The sequence below is a fragment of the Marmota monax genome, unplaced genomic scaffold (genome assembly GCF_021218885.2).
Source record: "Marmota monax isolate L192 unplaced genomic scaffold, Marmota_monax_Labrador192_F-V1.1 WCK01_AAM20220418_F8-fsc00003, whole genome shotgun sequence".
NCBI lineage: Eukaryota > Metazoa > Chordata > Mammalia > Rodentia > Sciuridae > Marmota > Marmota monax.
In genome coordinates this window covers 8,074,709-8,090,286 of record NW_026694084.1, presented here as the reverse complement: position 1 = coordinate 8,090,286, position 15,578 = coordinate 8,074,709, and the positions used below count along the sequence as shown (strand labels likewise).

Sequence of the window (15,578 nt, the reverse complement as noted above, 5' to 3'; positions counted from 1 at the left end):
TTAAGTTTTTCAAATATGTATTTACTCAGTAATTAGAAAAACGCATATAAAAAAATTTTTTTTAACCTCTCCCAAAGCTACTTGGGAAACAAAATGTATAGTCACACATAAGATATAATTGCAGTAATCGACACCCCTATTTATCTACAGGGGTATATTCCAAGATCCCCAGTGGATATGTGAAACCTCTTGTAGTACCAAACCCTATATATTTTTACACAAACACAACTATGATAAGGTTTAATCCAAAAATCAGGCATAGTAGAGATTAATAACGATTAACAATGAAATAAACAACTAAAACAATATACCGCAATAAAAGTTATGTGAATGTGGTGTTTATGGCTCTTTTGCAAAATATCTTATGGTACTATACTCACCCTTCTTGTTTGATATGATACAATGCCTACATGATAAGATAAAGTGAGATAAATGACAAAGCATTTATCATGTTTTGCAGCCATTTTGCAATTCCAGACACAAAAGCAAAATAAGAAGAATTGCTTTTTCCTTCTAACCAATTTCATAGATGTAAGATTCAGTTTAGTAACCTCAACATTTTTTTCCTTTACATGAGAGTTCAGAACGTTCACTTTCTCACTTAAATGAAGTCCTTTCTGAAAGATATAAATTGTCAGCGTCACTGGTCTCACACATTAGGGCCATCATTGCTTCATGTAGGAAAGGGGGAAGGGAGGGAGGGGTTACTGGAAAAAAACAGTGCAATATCTTGACAGTCCATATGGTAACCAAGATGGATTCTAAAGGAATAATGTGTGGGCATTATAAAGAACATGGATACACTGGACAAAGGGATGATTCATGTTCAGAGTGGGATGTCACAATTCATCTTGCTACTCAAAACAGTATGCAATTTAAAGCTTATGAATCGTTTATTTCTGGAATTTTCCATTTAATATTTTTGGACTGCAGTTGACCACAGGTAACTGAAAACACAGAAAGTGAAACCATGGAAAAGTGGGGACTAGTATAATACAAACTTATTCATTCGATATACACTGCATAACTGCTCTATATGCTAGAGATTGTGCAGTCTTTTCAAGTATAGTTATCAAAACCATAAAACAAAGAAAATTATTTACATGAATATTTTCTCAATTCTACTAAATATGGTATATAATTATTATTCTTGATGAACAGTATAAAAAGGAACCCAGTATATAGCAGCTGAGAAGAAAAAGTGATAAATAAGATATATTTATGTTTTGCTTCAATAAAGTAGTTGCAAAGATATAAATAAGCAAATCAATCATTAAGACACAATTATGGGAGCACAGAAGAATGACCTCCAAAACATATCCTAGGGAAACAAATAGATAATTTAATAAGGGAAAAAAAACTGAAGAAAGAAAAAGATTATTTTTTTCTAGATTCTAAGGACCCTGCCAGGTACAGTAGCATACACCTATAATCCCAGTGGGGTTGGGAAGCCTGAGGCAGGAGGATTGAAAGTTCAAGGCCAGCCTCAGCAATGAAATGAGGCCCTAGGCAACTTAGTGAGACCCTGTCTTAAAATTAAAAAAAACAAAAACAAAAACAAAAAAACCTAAAAAAAAGGGCTGGGAATGTAGCTCGGTGATAAAGTGTCTATGGGTTCAATCCCCAGTAGCCACCCCCCACCCTCGCCAAAAAAAGAAAAAATTCTATGGACACTGAAAGGAAAACATAATTTTAGTATTTGGAATGTACATATAGATATATTAAAAGTATTAGAAGAGTTCCTAGGCATTTGTATAAAGATACAACTAGGAAACTGGTTGACAATGGAAAATTGATATGCCTGTTTCCTATCAAAAGTGATCAATTTTTTCTAAGAGGAACTAATAAAAATATCTTCACTACGTGTGGGTCAATCATAGAAAACATTGTGAAGACATCTAAATGATAACTGCCCTTGAGATGCCAGATATATGTTGAATGAGAAAATTTTTAGAATGATCCATTTACATATAGATAGAATTACTCTATTAAGGTTGCTTTTAGTGATAAGTTTTATAAAACTCCATTTGAGAAACAGACTGAAGTGTCAATATATTTTAGTTTAGATGTTAACACTATGAAAACCAAAATGAAATTGGTTTGTTTTACTAAGATAATATATGAACAGCTGCAAAGGGTGAAACATTTGGACTTTATCTGCTAGACAATAGGAGTTATTAAATGGCTTCAAGTAATCAAAAATCAACAGGCCAATTTACACAAATGACCAAAAGAAGGCAAAATTAGCAAGAGAATATTACAGTTATCCTAAGAAGTCTACAATAAAAGTTGAGAATCTAAAGTAGGGTAAGTGGGAATAAAAAGCAAGGGGTATTTTTAAGAGTATCTCAAAGATAGCTATTTTACCACCTGCTAACTAAGTGGACTAGTAGTAAAGGAAAGTGTAGATTCAAAAACATTATTAGAGGACTGGGGATGTGGCTCAAGCGGTAGCGCGCTCGCCTGGCATGCATGCGGCCCGGGTTCGATCTTCAGAACCACATACAAACAAATATGTTGTGCCCACAGAAAACTAAAAAATAAATATTAAAAAAAAAAATTCTCTCTCTCTCTTTAAAAAAATGTTATTAGACATTTGATAGTAACAACACATTCTAGCTTGCATGTTTAGGACAATGAGGATGATTATTAAAAGTGTTTCAGATTTTATCTAAAAGATACATTAAATAGTTTATTCAGTGGAGGAAAAACAAGTCTAATTAAAGGCAAAATATGAAAATATAATACTTGTTTTGGAAATTATAATCTCTACAACTAGAGGTGATCCTACAAAAATGCTTACATTTTAGTAAGAAGTCTTAAAATTCCCCTCAGTCTATAAATAATCAGTTTTCTTCTTGAAAATATAAACTTCATAGAAATTCTCTGTTATTATGTTTTGAAATACATGATCACAAACTCTTAGGAAATAAATTTTAAAATTAAAACCAAATAGTAGCTGAATTTGTGGCATTCAAAATTTCTTAGAAGTAGAATCCTTTTTCTTTTTTCAAACAAAATCCTACAGTGTATTTCATCAAATATATCAGAGAGAAAAAAAGCAGAGCTGCTTTGAGGGAATCTTGATGGAAACATTAGACTCTGCAAAGTTTTAAAGCAAAAGGAAAAGGAAAGAAATTTCATAGACTGCTTTGCTCCAGTGGAATAAAATCTGCACAACTAACACCAAAATTAAACTATTTATCTGTTTGACAGATTGATATAAACAACTGGACAAAATTAATCTTATTTAAAATGCTAACATTTGATTACAGAAAATATGTAGTTGATAATAATTCAACAGTTTGAAAAAATGGAAATTATCATGAGACATTGCACAACTTTGAGTACTTTCCCATGTGCATACCACTGCTTCACTTCTAAGCCTAAATTTCAAACAAAGAGTCTGATCAACTCCTAAGTTAAAAAGGATTCCTACTGCTTTTATCTTTTAGTAAAGCTACTGTCTACAAAGACCTCCCCCAGAATCACTGAGTATGAACTATAGGATTTCTCATGTCTGGTTGCTTATATCCCAGCCTGCATTCATTACTTCACCCCATTAACATTCCACACTGGGAGTCCTTTGCCAGTTTTATGAGGCGAAACCACAAAATGTCAGGTTAACAAAATCCTCACACAGCAATTTTACCTTAAAATATTGCCTGTCAAGGACTTGCTTCCAAGATATTCAATAAATCACTAGCTCTATAAAGCAGGTTGCAAGTCAAATAAATGCAAAACTTTGCATCAGAGCACAATCAAGGTTAATCAAACACAAGCTGATTATTTAGAGCTTCAAAGATGACTACCTTTTCAGGTCTAAATTATTCCCACCAAAAAAATGATGCAGGGAAGTAAGTGCAGCAGTCAGATACCTGGTAGCCTACTTAACTAAACTATTACTCCCATTTCCAATCATTTAGATACTTGAATTGAGACAGCATGATATAATTCAAAGCTCTGGGGACATGTACTTAAGTATTTCAATTCCTGGTTCTGCCACTTATTAGCTATGGATCTTTGAAATGGTTAATAAATCATTTTGCAATATCTGAATCTAAGCATGTCAAAATGAAGAAAGAATTTTTCTAGGTTAAAAAGATGTAAGAAAAAAGTACCATGTATGGTGTCTGATAATAGTAAATGTTTAATTGCTGTTAGTTTCTTCTCTTCTATCCCTTGCTCTCTAAAGAGATAAGTCAAAAATTTCATCTCTCCTTCTTTAGTCATGAATTAAGCAAGTCAGGGTGAATATGAATGGGGAAAAAAGCAAAGCAAAAAGGCTACTTTGTTGTGTACACACGAGTAAATATGTGCCTGTTAAATACAGCAACCTATACAATATGAACTATCCAAACCTGTGAATCCTACCCTCTGCGTTGATCACAGTCAATGAAAGTATTTGGCTCCCTTGTGACAAGTATTAAGCCAAGCTGGATAACTGTCTTCTAAGTTAGTAACTTTAAAGTAAAATGGTAAGGCTTAGATATGTTTATACTCTCTGGTTAACCATGCTACAAATTGTCTAAGTAAGATTTACAGAGAATTTAAATTATTTCCAGACTGTCAAAATTGACAAAAATCACAGTGAAATAATCACAGTGAATCCTTAAAACTCTATTGTACTCTGGGATGTGGAGTTAGTTGCCTGAAATCTCCCTCATTAAATAATTCATTAACTATTTATTGGGTAACATGAACCAGACAATTGGCTTCCAAGGAACTGTTATCAAGACATAGAAAGATGACTACCTTTTCAGGTCTAAATTATTCCCACCAAAAAAATATAGTGTATAGGGGGAAAGGGTGGGAAGGGTAAAGGGTAGGAAAGGCAAGGGTCCCAAACTAAATAATTGTCCAGGAAACTGATATGAGAACAGATCAGACTCACACTATTCGGAAATAGTTTCCAAAAGGAAAGCAATTCATACTCTGATTCTGTCCTATACTTTTCTGATAAAAATTATTTGTATAGGTCATTATCATAACCTTTGTGAATTAGCATTTGGTGAAGGAGATAATATATATTGAAGAGAACTATGAAGAAATTAAGACAAATATGTTCAAAAGCCATTACTGTTAGTTTTCCTTGTTCCCTCCTCTACACTAATGAGAATTATTTTACTGTGCTATGAAGCTGTTCTAATTTTTCCAAATTCCTATGTAAATGTTGACAATAAAACCAAATAGAATAAGGTACCAAAATACTGATCTAGCAATATCGAAACCTTTGCATGTTTATGCTTCCCACTTCCAGTAAAAACCACAAATATTTGACAAAGACACTAGATTGCATTCATATTAAGTTCCCAATTGAACATTTAAATAAGTATTTATACTTTGAAGCTCATTAAAAAGAGTCGAAAAGAAGAATTATGATATTAAAATTAAACTGAAAAGCTATAACCATTTTAAAAAAATTTTTTAGTTGTAGATGAACACACAGTATCTTTATTTATTTTTATGTGTTGCTAAGGATTGAACCCAGTGCCTCACACATGCAAAGCATGTGCTCTACCACTGAGCTACAGTCCCAGCGCTATAATCATTTTTTCACATTAGACTAATATGAAAAGTGATCATGAATAATCCTCAAATTTAAAATGTACTTTTATTTTCTTGCTGTGCTCCATTCATAAATACACATATGAAATTATTACCACCTTTAGCCACAAACACAAACACAAATGATCCTACAAAGGCCATTCTCTGCCATCTAAGAAGTAACCCCAAGGTTATGTACCATTTCCTATACTCCAGCCATTCCTTGTTGGTTATATCATTGCTGCTGTATCTTTTTAAATCTAAAATTTTATTAATTATAAAACTTGGTATAATCATTAAAAGAAAAGAAATACGTCTTAAAAGGCAGTCTCATTTGAAAATTCCTGTGTTAGCTTTCTGTCACTATTACAAAAGACCTGAGAAAATTAAGTTGTAAGAAGGAAGGGTTTATTTTGGCTCATGGTTTCAGAGGTTTCAGTCCATGGATGCTTGACCATGTTGCAATGGACCTATGGCCACAAAGAATATCATGGTATGGTGTGTGTGGGAGGAGGTTACTCACCTCATGGCAGCCAAGAAGCAAAGGTGTGGGGTGTGGGGGATGTTAAGGTCCTAAAATCCTCTTCAAGGTCATGCACCCAGTGACCTAATTTCCTTCCAGTAGAAACCACCTCCTTAAATGTTCCACACCTCCCAATAGTGCCAGTGTGGCAACCAAGCACTTAAAGCACAGGCCTTTGGGGAATAAGCCAGATTCAAACTATAGCAGTCCTGCATAAAGATGACACATTAAAGTTGCCATTACATAGGAAATAAGAAATAAAACCACCAAATCAAAAGTTAATTTATATGACTTAAACTTTACAATAGCTAGGAAAAAACATGGGAATTAAAACCATAAGTATTAAAACCTAAAGTTATTTTTCACACAGATTTGGAGTCTGAATCCATACTACTAATGGACTGCAAAAAATTTACAAGAAGACAATTTAAATTAAGGTAGTCTGAAGTTATAGTGCTACTAGATGACCAACAGAAGCTAACACATACCAGCTAAGGTAAAACTACCTCAACTTATCAGCAATAGTAAGATATCATTAATTGTACAACAATTCCTAACTTCAAATATTCTTAAATATGGAATGCTGTAAAAGTAATAATGAAATAGCAAAATTAATACTGAAATAGCTTATAGTAATTTTCAAAATTAACAAGAATAATAAAATGAAAGTATACATAGAAACAGACCAAAAGAGACTCCGATCTCAACACATTAAGGGCTTACAAAGGAAAAATTAAAAATTCCAGCTATGGAATTTTGCTTTATTATTCATAATAAACTAAAAACACACCTTTCTTAAGGAACACTTAAAGTTAAGATGCAAAGTTTGAAAGTCCTTCTTTGCTTTTATTTATGTCAGTAAAATTATATAACTTTACAGGCTATAAAGTCTGAGGATGATAATTTCTAACACTGTTTAAAGAGATGAAACTAACTGACAAGTTGAAGATTTTAACTGCAATTAAAAAGGAAATTTAAAACATAATGCCATTTTCTCTGAAGTCAAACATATAGAAATGTGTACACTGAATAAATACACAAATTACTGCTACATTTTACCAAAAGATTAAAAATAACAGGTGAATTTTTGGGTGCCCTTCAATATTTTCCAGGCCCAAAGTCAAATTGCTACATCTTTGATAGATTCAAAAGAGAGTGTACTTTTACTCATGTACTAATACTTGAGTTAATTAATTACAATCTAACTAAAAAGCTCCAACAGACCTCACACAGCATTCAAAGCATAGCTTGAAATCTAACCCTTCCTGCCTTTTCTTTAAACTCGCTCTGAAGATGAAATCAATAAATTGTCAATTAATAACATACTTGCTTTGCTTTAATGACTTTTCAGTAATTTACTATTACCCATTTTTTTTTTTACTAATGAATAATTTTTTTTTTAACTAATGTTCTGGGATTTCAAAGAAGTTACCTCTTCCATGGGAAAACGCAGCTGCAGAGTTTTCTACTGCCAATAAGAGAAACTGGCTGATGATCCTCCCACACTAAACTCTGTAGGTGTAAGCAATCAACCAGTGAAAGTTTAATTTGTTCCACCAATGGCACAGAAAACTACCTCAATTTGTTCACTAAATAAATCTGAACATTAGTATCTTGCATATGGTTAGGGCTCTGGTTGAACTAGGTTATTTATAAGCAAAAAAAAAAAAAAAAAACATAGTAAGTAGTATCATTAAAATGAACATAACTAAGATCCCACTACTAGAGATGTGATGTTCCTGCCCACTCGTGCTCCAGCGCTCGCTCGCTCTCTCTCTCTCTCTCTCTCTCTCTCTCTCTCTCTCTATAGAGACTATACAATATTCAAATAGGAATATATTTGTGATCTGCTTACTCAGATTCTTGGCATCTTACTCTCAGGGAAAAATACCATAACTGATAAATGAATCCTATCCTCATAATTCCAAGGTCTTTCATGCTATAAAAGACAGATCCCTGTTTTCAAACACATAATTGACTTCAAGGACTGGTTCAAATGAGATATTCTTAAATTACCTCAATGAAGCCACTTCATATTTAAAAAAACAAATGTGCCAAATATGGGGAATATGATAAGTTTCACATTTCTAGTCATCTGATAAAGCAAAATGTAAATATCATTCACAGAATAAACAATTAAGAATTAAAAAGTGATGCTATAACTACATACATAGGCAATGTACATGTATACATAAATGTTCATTTGCAAATGAAAATATATGAATTCTTTTATGTGTAGGAGTGATGAGAAGAAGGTATTTTTTTCACAAAATCACTAGTGCTAATAAAATAGACAAGACCAAACAGGAACACCAATGTGGTAAACAACTAAAAGAAAGACATCTGACAAATGTCAAATGGATAAAAGCTTAGATATTAGTCCATTTTCTTATTTCTGACTTCAGTTAATTCTTATTATCTTTAATTATAGACATGTTTACCATGTATCTATTATCAAAGATATTGTTTTTAAGTCATTTATTAACTCAACAAATTTCTAACAGAACATCCATATACCTAAGAGTGAATATCAGATTTTCAGAGATAAATAAGAAATAGTCCCTGAACTTGAGCTGCTCATAATTTAATGGGAGACAATGAAAAAAATTAATTATCTTGGTTGATAAATACTTTAATAAATATATTCAATAATAGTTACAGAATGCAGAGAAGCAAATGTGAGGGACACTTATCCTGTTTTGGTAATCGAATTCAATGAGTTAATTTTCAATGGATGTAGGCTTGAGGTGAATAGAATGGAAAGAAAAAAATAAGAAAACATGGAGCTTTCTACAGTGTAAAAATCATATGTATTAATGAAAGTGGTAAGGGAGAATGGTATGACCATGAAATTTAAAATAGTCCACGTAGTGGGGGGATGGTACACCCAGGAAAATGCCACACTATATAAGGATAGAGTTGTCCTGCTAAGAAGTCTGAGCTTTTTCCAAAAATCAACAAGGGAGACATTAAAGAATATTTTTAAAAGATTGGCAAGACCATATATGTCTCACACAAAAGTTTTATAGAAAAGACTAAGAATTTGTTGCCTAGCTACTCAGGAAAATTGGAAAAGGAGGAAAAGAAAAATGTAAAACATTCCCTAAGTTAATGACTGGATTGACTGGGTTAATAATACTACCTTTCATTGTATAAAGAAAATAGGTAAATAAATTTCTTTCCAAGCCAAGCCATAATCAGTGCTATAGAGTAACGAGAAACACACTCTAAAGCTTCTCTTTATGTGGGGCTGTGCACAAGGATTCTGAAGCTGCTTCAAAATCTTTTTACTCCTGGAATTTAACTTTGTGATTCACTGAGCATAGGATACAACTGCCTTTAAATATTCAAAGCATTATTCATTCTAAAGGCCACTGAATTTTTTTAATGGTGGTATCACAAGAGAGAAAGTTAAAGCACTACACACTATTATATATCATTTTAATGTTCCAATAAAAAATACAAGGAAAAATAAAGTTAAAGCACTATGAATCAGAGGATCTGTACACCTTAGAAGTGTTCTTGGTTTCCAGCACCATTTTTACAAAAATGATGTCTTATCACTTCTCCTTCACTGCTTTTAAACAACCAAGACAAACGGTTTCATCATGTTACTCAGATATTCGGCATCAAAAAACTAATGTGCTAATCTGAAAAAAAAAAAAAAAGTAATCAGACTGGGGAGTCTGGAGCCATAGGCAAAGAAGTCAAGAAATAAGCAGAAAATTCAGTATTCCAGTAGCTGGAATGACAATCTATAGCAGGCTTGGTGCAGAGGAATATTTGGATAATCCTGCTTTCTGAAACTGAGGTCCCCTGGAAACAGCTGAAGTACATAGTTACAAAGAGACACAATCACAGTAGAAACCATTTTATTTGACACTATGAGTACTGGTACACTTTATGGAGGAGGGGGTGTCAGTTAATGTGATGAAATCACAAGAAAGAATACATATGTACTCTAAACATTTTATTTAAACATAAAACACAAATTTATATTTATTTACTAATCTTTGATAAAAGCAAAACACTTTAAATTCAAATTCTATCATACATGAACACCTATAATGAAACATCGACAATTTCTACATTCAACTTCTTTTAAAAAGGGAGGGTAATTTTCTGTTTCATAGGACTGTTGTGAGGATAAAAGAGTACCTAAAAATGCTGCCTGACACTAGGAAGCACTCAGTGAAAGCTAAAATTTTTGTTATGTGCATAGGCTTGGTTTACAAAAAGAAAAGCATCTATATATTAAATTATGTGACCCTTTCTGTAAGTCCATGAGGGGCAAGTTATTATGTACCAATATTCTAATCTCCCAGGTAAGACTATTTGAGGTACAGAGCAGATAGGAAACACACACAATAAGTCATAGAGCTGAGGCTTGAACCGATTTCCATAAGAGTTATATAGTCAGTCTGTCTTTAATATGTAAGTGAAGAAAACAGAAAACTGATAAAGAGGACACAGAAAAATGTATCATATCTACCAAAAGACATTCTGAACAAAAACACCTAGGCTGAAAAGGACAAAGCAGTAAAGATCTGAAAACCTGAAAATATAACAAGGGCACATATTAAGCTGGTCAAAAACTCATTTGAGGGCTGGGGTTGTGGCTCAGAGGTACAGTGATCGACTTGCAAGTGTGAGACCCTGGGTTCGATCTTTAGCACCACATAAAAATAAATAAGTGAAATAAAGGTACTGTGTCCAACTACAACTAAAAAATATACATATTTAAAAAAATAAACCTCATTTGAGATACAGCAAAAACTTGAAGCTACTACACATTGAGTTAAGAAATGTCTTAAGGAGATTCAGAGAATCATTTGTTGAGTATATAAAAGAAAGCAAAACCAATATACCAGAAAACATTACAATATTACAGTTGCATATTGTTTATTTACAATCAAAGTTTTCTGACAAATATATTTTTAAACATACAAAAATATCTTTTAAAAATCGTCATAAAATTATTTAGAATAAGTGACTTTCCAGTCATCAAAGAGAAAATTCATGCTTAATGTGTGCTATTCAAAAGAAATACAAGAAACAGAGCAGTCTAGGTACTGTTTGCGAACTAGAGATAAGAGTCCTACACCACGGATAATAACCAATATGCTGGAGAGAGCCTCCTAAGATATTCATTCTCATTCTCTCAACAATTGGATAGTAGCAAGGAAAATTACTTAAATTTTGTTAATTACAAATTTGTTTTTAAAAAGAAAAAACTATAAATTTACGACAGTAGAACAATGAACAACTAAAATATAAATTAACATTAAATGTAGAATCATTCTTCTGGTGAAGAAAATAAAACTTGTGGGAACAAGAAATATTTGCTCAAAAACTGTTCCAACTACTTTATACATACAATTTTACTTAAGCCCCACAAAAACCTTAAGTGATCTTTTTTTTTTCTTTTTCTTTTTTTAATGAAGAAAGTAAAAACACTGACAGAATAATTTCCTTTGGACTGAGCAGCATAGGGATTCAAACCCACATCTGGCTAACTCCAAATGCTGTATTCTTTACCATTACAAATGTTTTTGAAAAGCAGAGATGCTAATTTTTTATTGGTTCTTTTTAGTTGTACATGATAGTAGAATCCATTTTGACATAATTATACAAGCATGGAATATATTCTTATTCTAATTCAGTTCTCCAAACTTCTTCTTCCCCTCCCCTCCTACATCCCCTATACCTTTCTCTCTACTGATCTAACATTTACCCAGTTTTCTTTCTTTTTAATTAATTTCTTGTGGATGTACATGATGGTGAGGTTCACTATGGTATATTCATATATGTACATAGGAAAGTTATGTCAAATTCAATCCACTGTCTTCCCTTTTCCCATCACTTCTCCCTTTCCTGCATTCCCCTTTGTCCAATCCACTGAATTTCTAATCCAACACTCTGTTATTGTGAGGTAGCTTACACATATCAGGGAAATATCTGATCTTTGATTTGGGGAGATAGATCATTTCATTTAACATGATAGTCTCCAGATACATCCATTCACTAGCAAATGTCATAAACTCATTCTTCTTTATGGCTAAGTAATCCTCTAGAGTATGTGTGTGTGTGTGAGTGAGTGATATAAACCACATTTTCTTGATCCATTCCTCTGTTGAAGGGCACCTAGGTTGGCTCCATAGCTTAGCTATTGTGAATTGAGCTGCTATAAACATTGATGTGGCTGTGTTACTATATTATACTGTTTTTAAGTCCTTTGGGTATAAATTGAGGAGTGGGGTAGCTGGGTCAAATTGGTTCCATTCCAAGTTTTCTGAGGAATCTCCATACTGCTTTCCATAGTGGCTGCAACAATTTGCAGCACCACCAAAAATGTATGAGTGTACACATTTTCCCCACATCCACACCAATATTTATTGTTGCTTATATTCTTGATAATTGTCATTTATTCTGTGAAGAAGAAATATACTGGGTTTAGTTTCTTTGCCCATTTAATGATTGAGTTATTTGGGTTTTGGTGTTAAGGTTTTTTTGAGTTATTTGTATATCCTGGAGATTAATGCCCCAAGGAGCAGGTGTCAAGCATTTTCTCCCATTTTGTAGGCTCTCTCTTCATGTTCTTATTTCCTTAGCTGTGAAGAAGCTTTATAATTTGATACTATCCAATTTATTGATTTTTAAATTTTACTTCTTGCACTTTAGGAGTCTTGTTAACAAAGTCAGTTCCTGAGCTGATATGTTGGAGTGTTGGGCCCACATTTTCTAATAGCAGGTGCAGGTTCTCTGGTGTAATTACAACGTCTTTGATCTACCTAGAGTTTTGTACAGAGTGAGAGATAGGGGATAAATCTCATTCTAATATTTATGGATTCCCAGTTTTCAAAGTAGAGGTGAAATTTTGTGAGCAGCTTGCAGTTGTTCCTTAGCTCTGTGTTGAATCTTTACATTCATTATCTTGAAAATGAAAAACAAATCTTATAAAGGAGTACCATTGTTTTATAAATTTTGTATATGTGAAAATGAACCTTGGGGAGGTTGCAGGAAGTCACACAGACAGTTAAAGCAGATTGGCATTTGAAAACAAATTTGCCTGATTCCAAAATCCAAACTCTCTCCCAAATCATTCTAGATCAATGAAACTGAAGAAATGATAACTTTGAGTGTAAAGCTGATGCATTAAGACCTACCTGAATTTATAAAAATAGAAAAATTTAAAAGTATTTTTAACAAAATTTTAATGGCAAGGATTTTACTATCCAAATAAGAACATATCTATACAACACCTTAGAACTTTCCTAAGAGACAAAAGTATGTTAATAAGGACATAAAAAAGACACTCACTTTAATTCTATGAAAAGCTAGCCACTTGTTGCTTATAAAGCTACCATTATAAATTTTTAATTAATTGTTTACTGCTAAGCATCTGAAAATACTGGAAATGATTATCAAGAACAAAATAATGCACCAAATTATGCCTTTAATAATTTATTACATTAGGAATGTTCACAGGATGAATTCAACAAAATTGTTCACAATAGCACTTTTTAAATATTAGTGAGAAATGAGACAATTCCTAATATTCACCAGTAATGTATTTACCCAGCAATATTAATTATATTAATTTTAATGAAAACATACAAGGATGCAAAAATGGCATTGTATTTAAGATTGAAAAACCTATTTGGGGATGGAAAAAACAGTTTTTAAAACACTGCTGAATGACAAAGCAGGTATAGAAGAGAATGTATGGTATGAAAGCACTTGTGTACAATTTTATATTTATCTTTAAATATAGGCATGTACGTGGCATTCTGACCCTTTTATCTAAACATTATATATGGCTACTTGATCTTGAACATTCTTTCAAATTTAGAACAGCTCCTTCTGATAAAAAAAAAAAATCCACTACCTGCCACTTTATTAACACATTTCAAAATATACTTCTTTCACTACCTTTCTACCATGAAGACTATTTCTAGCATAGTATTAATGTACACATAAAGCTATTATATAAAATAAAAATTATATTTGTGATGTTAACTTTTGATAAATCTCCATAACTGTTTTCCAAGGTTCCATTATTATATATATCTATAAAATCTTAGCTTAACTCATCTAAATATATAATCAACCTAAGCTACATCAATAGAAGAGCAGATAGAGACAGAATGAAATACTCTTCAGCCATAAAAAATAAAATCCTCTCATTTGTGACATCATGGATGAATGTGCAGGATGTTAAGTGAAATGAGCCAAGTAAAACAAAACAAAAGCAAATACCCCTTGATCTCACTCACTTGTGGAATCTAAAAAAAATAAAAAATAAATGATCTACTAGAAATAAGAAAACAGAAAAGTGATTACCACATTTGGGGGAGGGCAAACAGGCAGGGGGCATGCAGGGAGGTTAGTCAACACATACAAAGTTATAATAAGATAGAAAAAATACATTGTACTGTTCTATTCTAGGTTGACTATGGCAAATAATAATGTGTTAAATATTTCACAATATCTAGAAGAGAGGATTATAAACATTATCACTGCTAACAAATGATAAATGTTTGAAGTAATATGCTAATTACTCTAACTTGATAGTTATTAAATGTATAAATATATGAAAATAACACAATGCACCCCATAAACGAGTACAATTATGTATGAATCAAAAATAAAAATAAATGTGATTGTCAATCTCATTTTAAATAAAACACTTTTTTTTTTTTTTTAGAGTTTAAGGAGGCACCTTTTTTTTAAAAAAAAATATTTATTTATTTATTTATTTTTAAGTTTTCGGCAGGCACAACATCTTTGTTTGTATGTGGTGCTGAGGATCGAACCCGGGCCGCACGCATGCCAGGCAAGCGTGCTACCGCTTCAGCCACATCCCCAGCCCATAAATAAAACACTTTAAACACATAAATTTAAGAGGGAAAAAAAAAACAAAACACTGACCAAACACTATCAATGTTGCCACCTCCAGCCACATACCTTCCTTCATTCTGATCAATATTGTCATAAACCAATTTTTGTGAGAATAGCAACTTTACTTCCATCTTTCAGAAAGTCATTCCAAAAAATAGCAATAACAATAAACAAATTCATTTGGTTTATTTCATACAAGATTAGCTTTATGCAGTAGACAATCTACCCAACAATATTCAGTGTTTGGTATTGCAACAATTTAATAGACTAAGAAATGATAAAAGTGAGATCAAGTAATTTAAACAAAGACTCAATTCCAGAATTGCAATTCAAGAGTAACAACCTTAAAACATAAGATGCATTTCTTCCTTCCTATAACATAAACTTTTCTTAGCTATGCTGTATCACTTCATATTTCTAAAAATTCTCTTTGAATCTCCTATCAAAAAGATAATAAAATGAAAATAAACAAAAAGCACAAATAGTTGTTTTGTGCATTTGTAAGTAGCTGGGATTCAATAAGTCTTTTCTAAAGCCTGTGCTTTAGAAAAATTGCCAAAGTTTGCACACACAAAGGGCTATAAGAGACAAATATTCCACAGAACTG

At 32.3% G+C, this 15,578-nt stretch overlaps 1 protein-coding gene across 14 annotated transcripts in view; it reads right to left on the bottom strand.

Annotated features, from left to right (window-relative positions):
• Window positions 1-15,578, bottom strand: part of Vps13b (vacuolar protein sorting 13 homolog B) — a 756,023-nt gene that overhangs the window by 460,295 nt on the left and 280,150 nt on the right. Inside the window, exon 20 of one of the 14 annotated variants that reach the window (XM_058585638.1) lies at window positions 5,610-6,279. The exons of the other annotated variants lie outside the window; for them this stretch is intronic. Coding sequence (XP_058441621.1) covers window positions 6,269-6,279 — 11 coding nt within the window. The 3' untranslated portion in view covers window positions 5,610-6,268. Of the gene's footprint in view, window positions 1-5,609; window positions 6,280-15,578 lie in introns of those variants that run through there. 14 annotated transcript variants of the gene reach the window in all.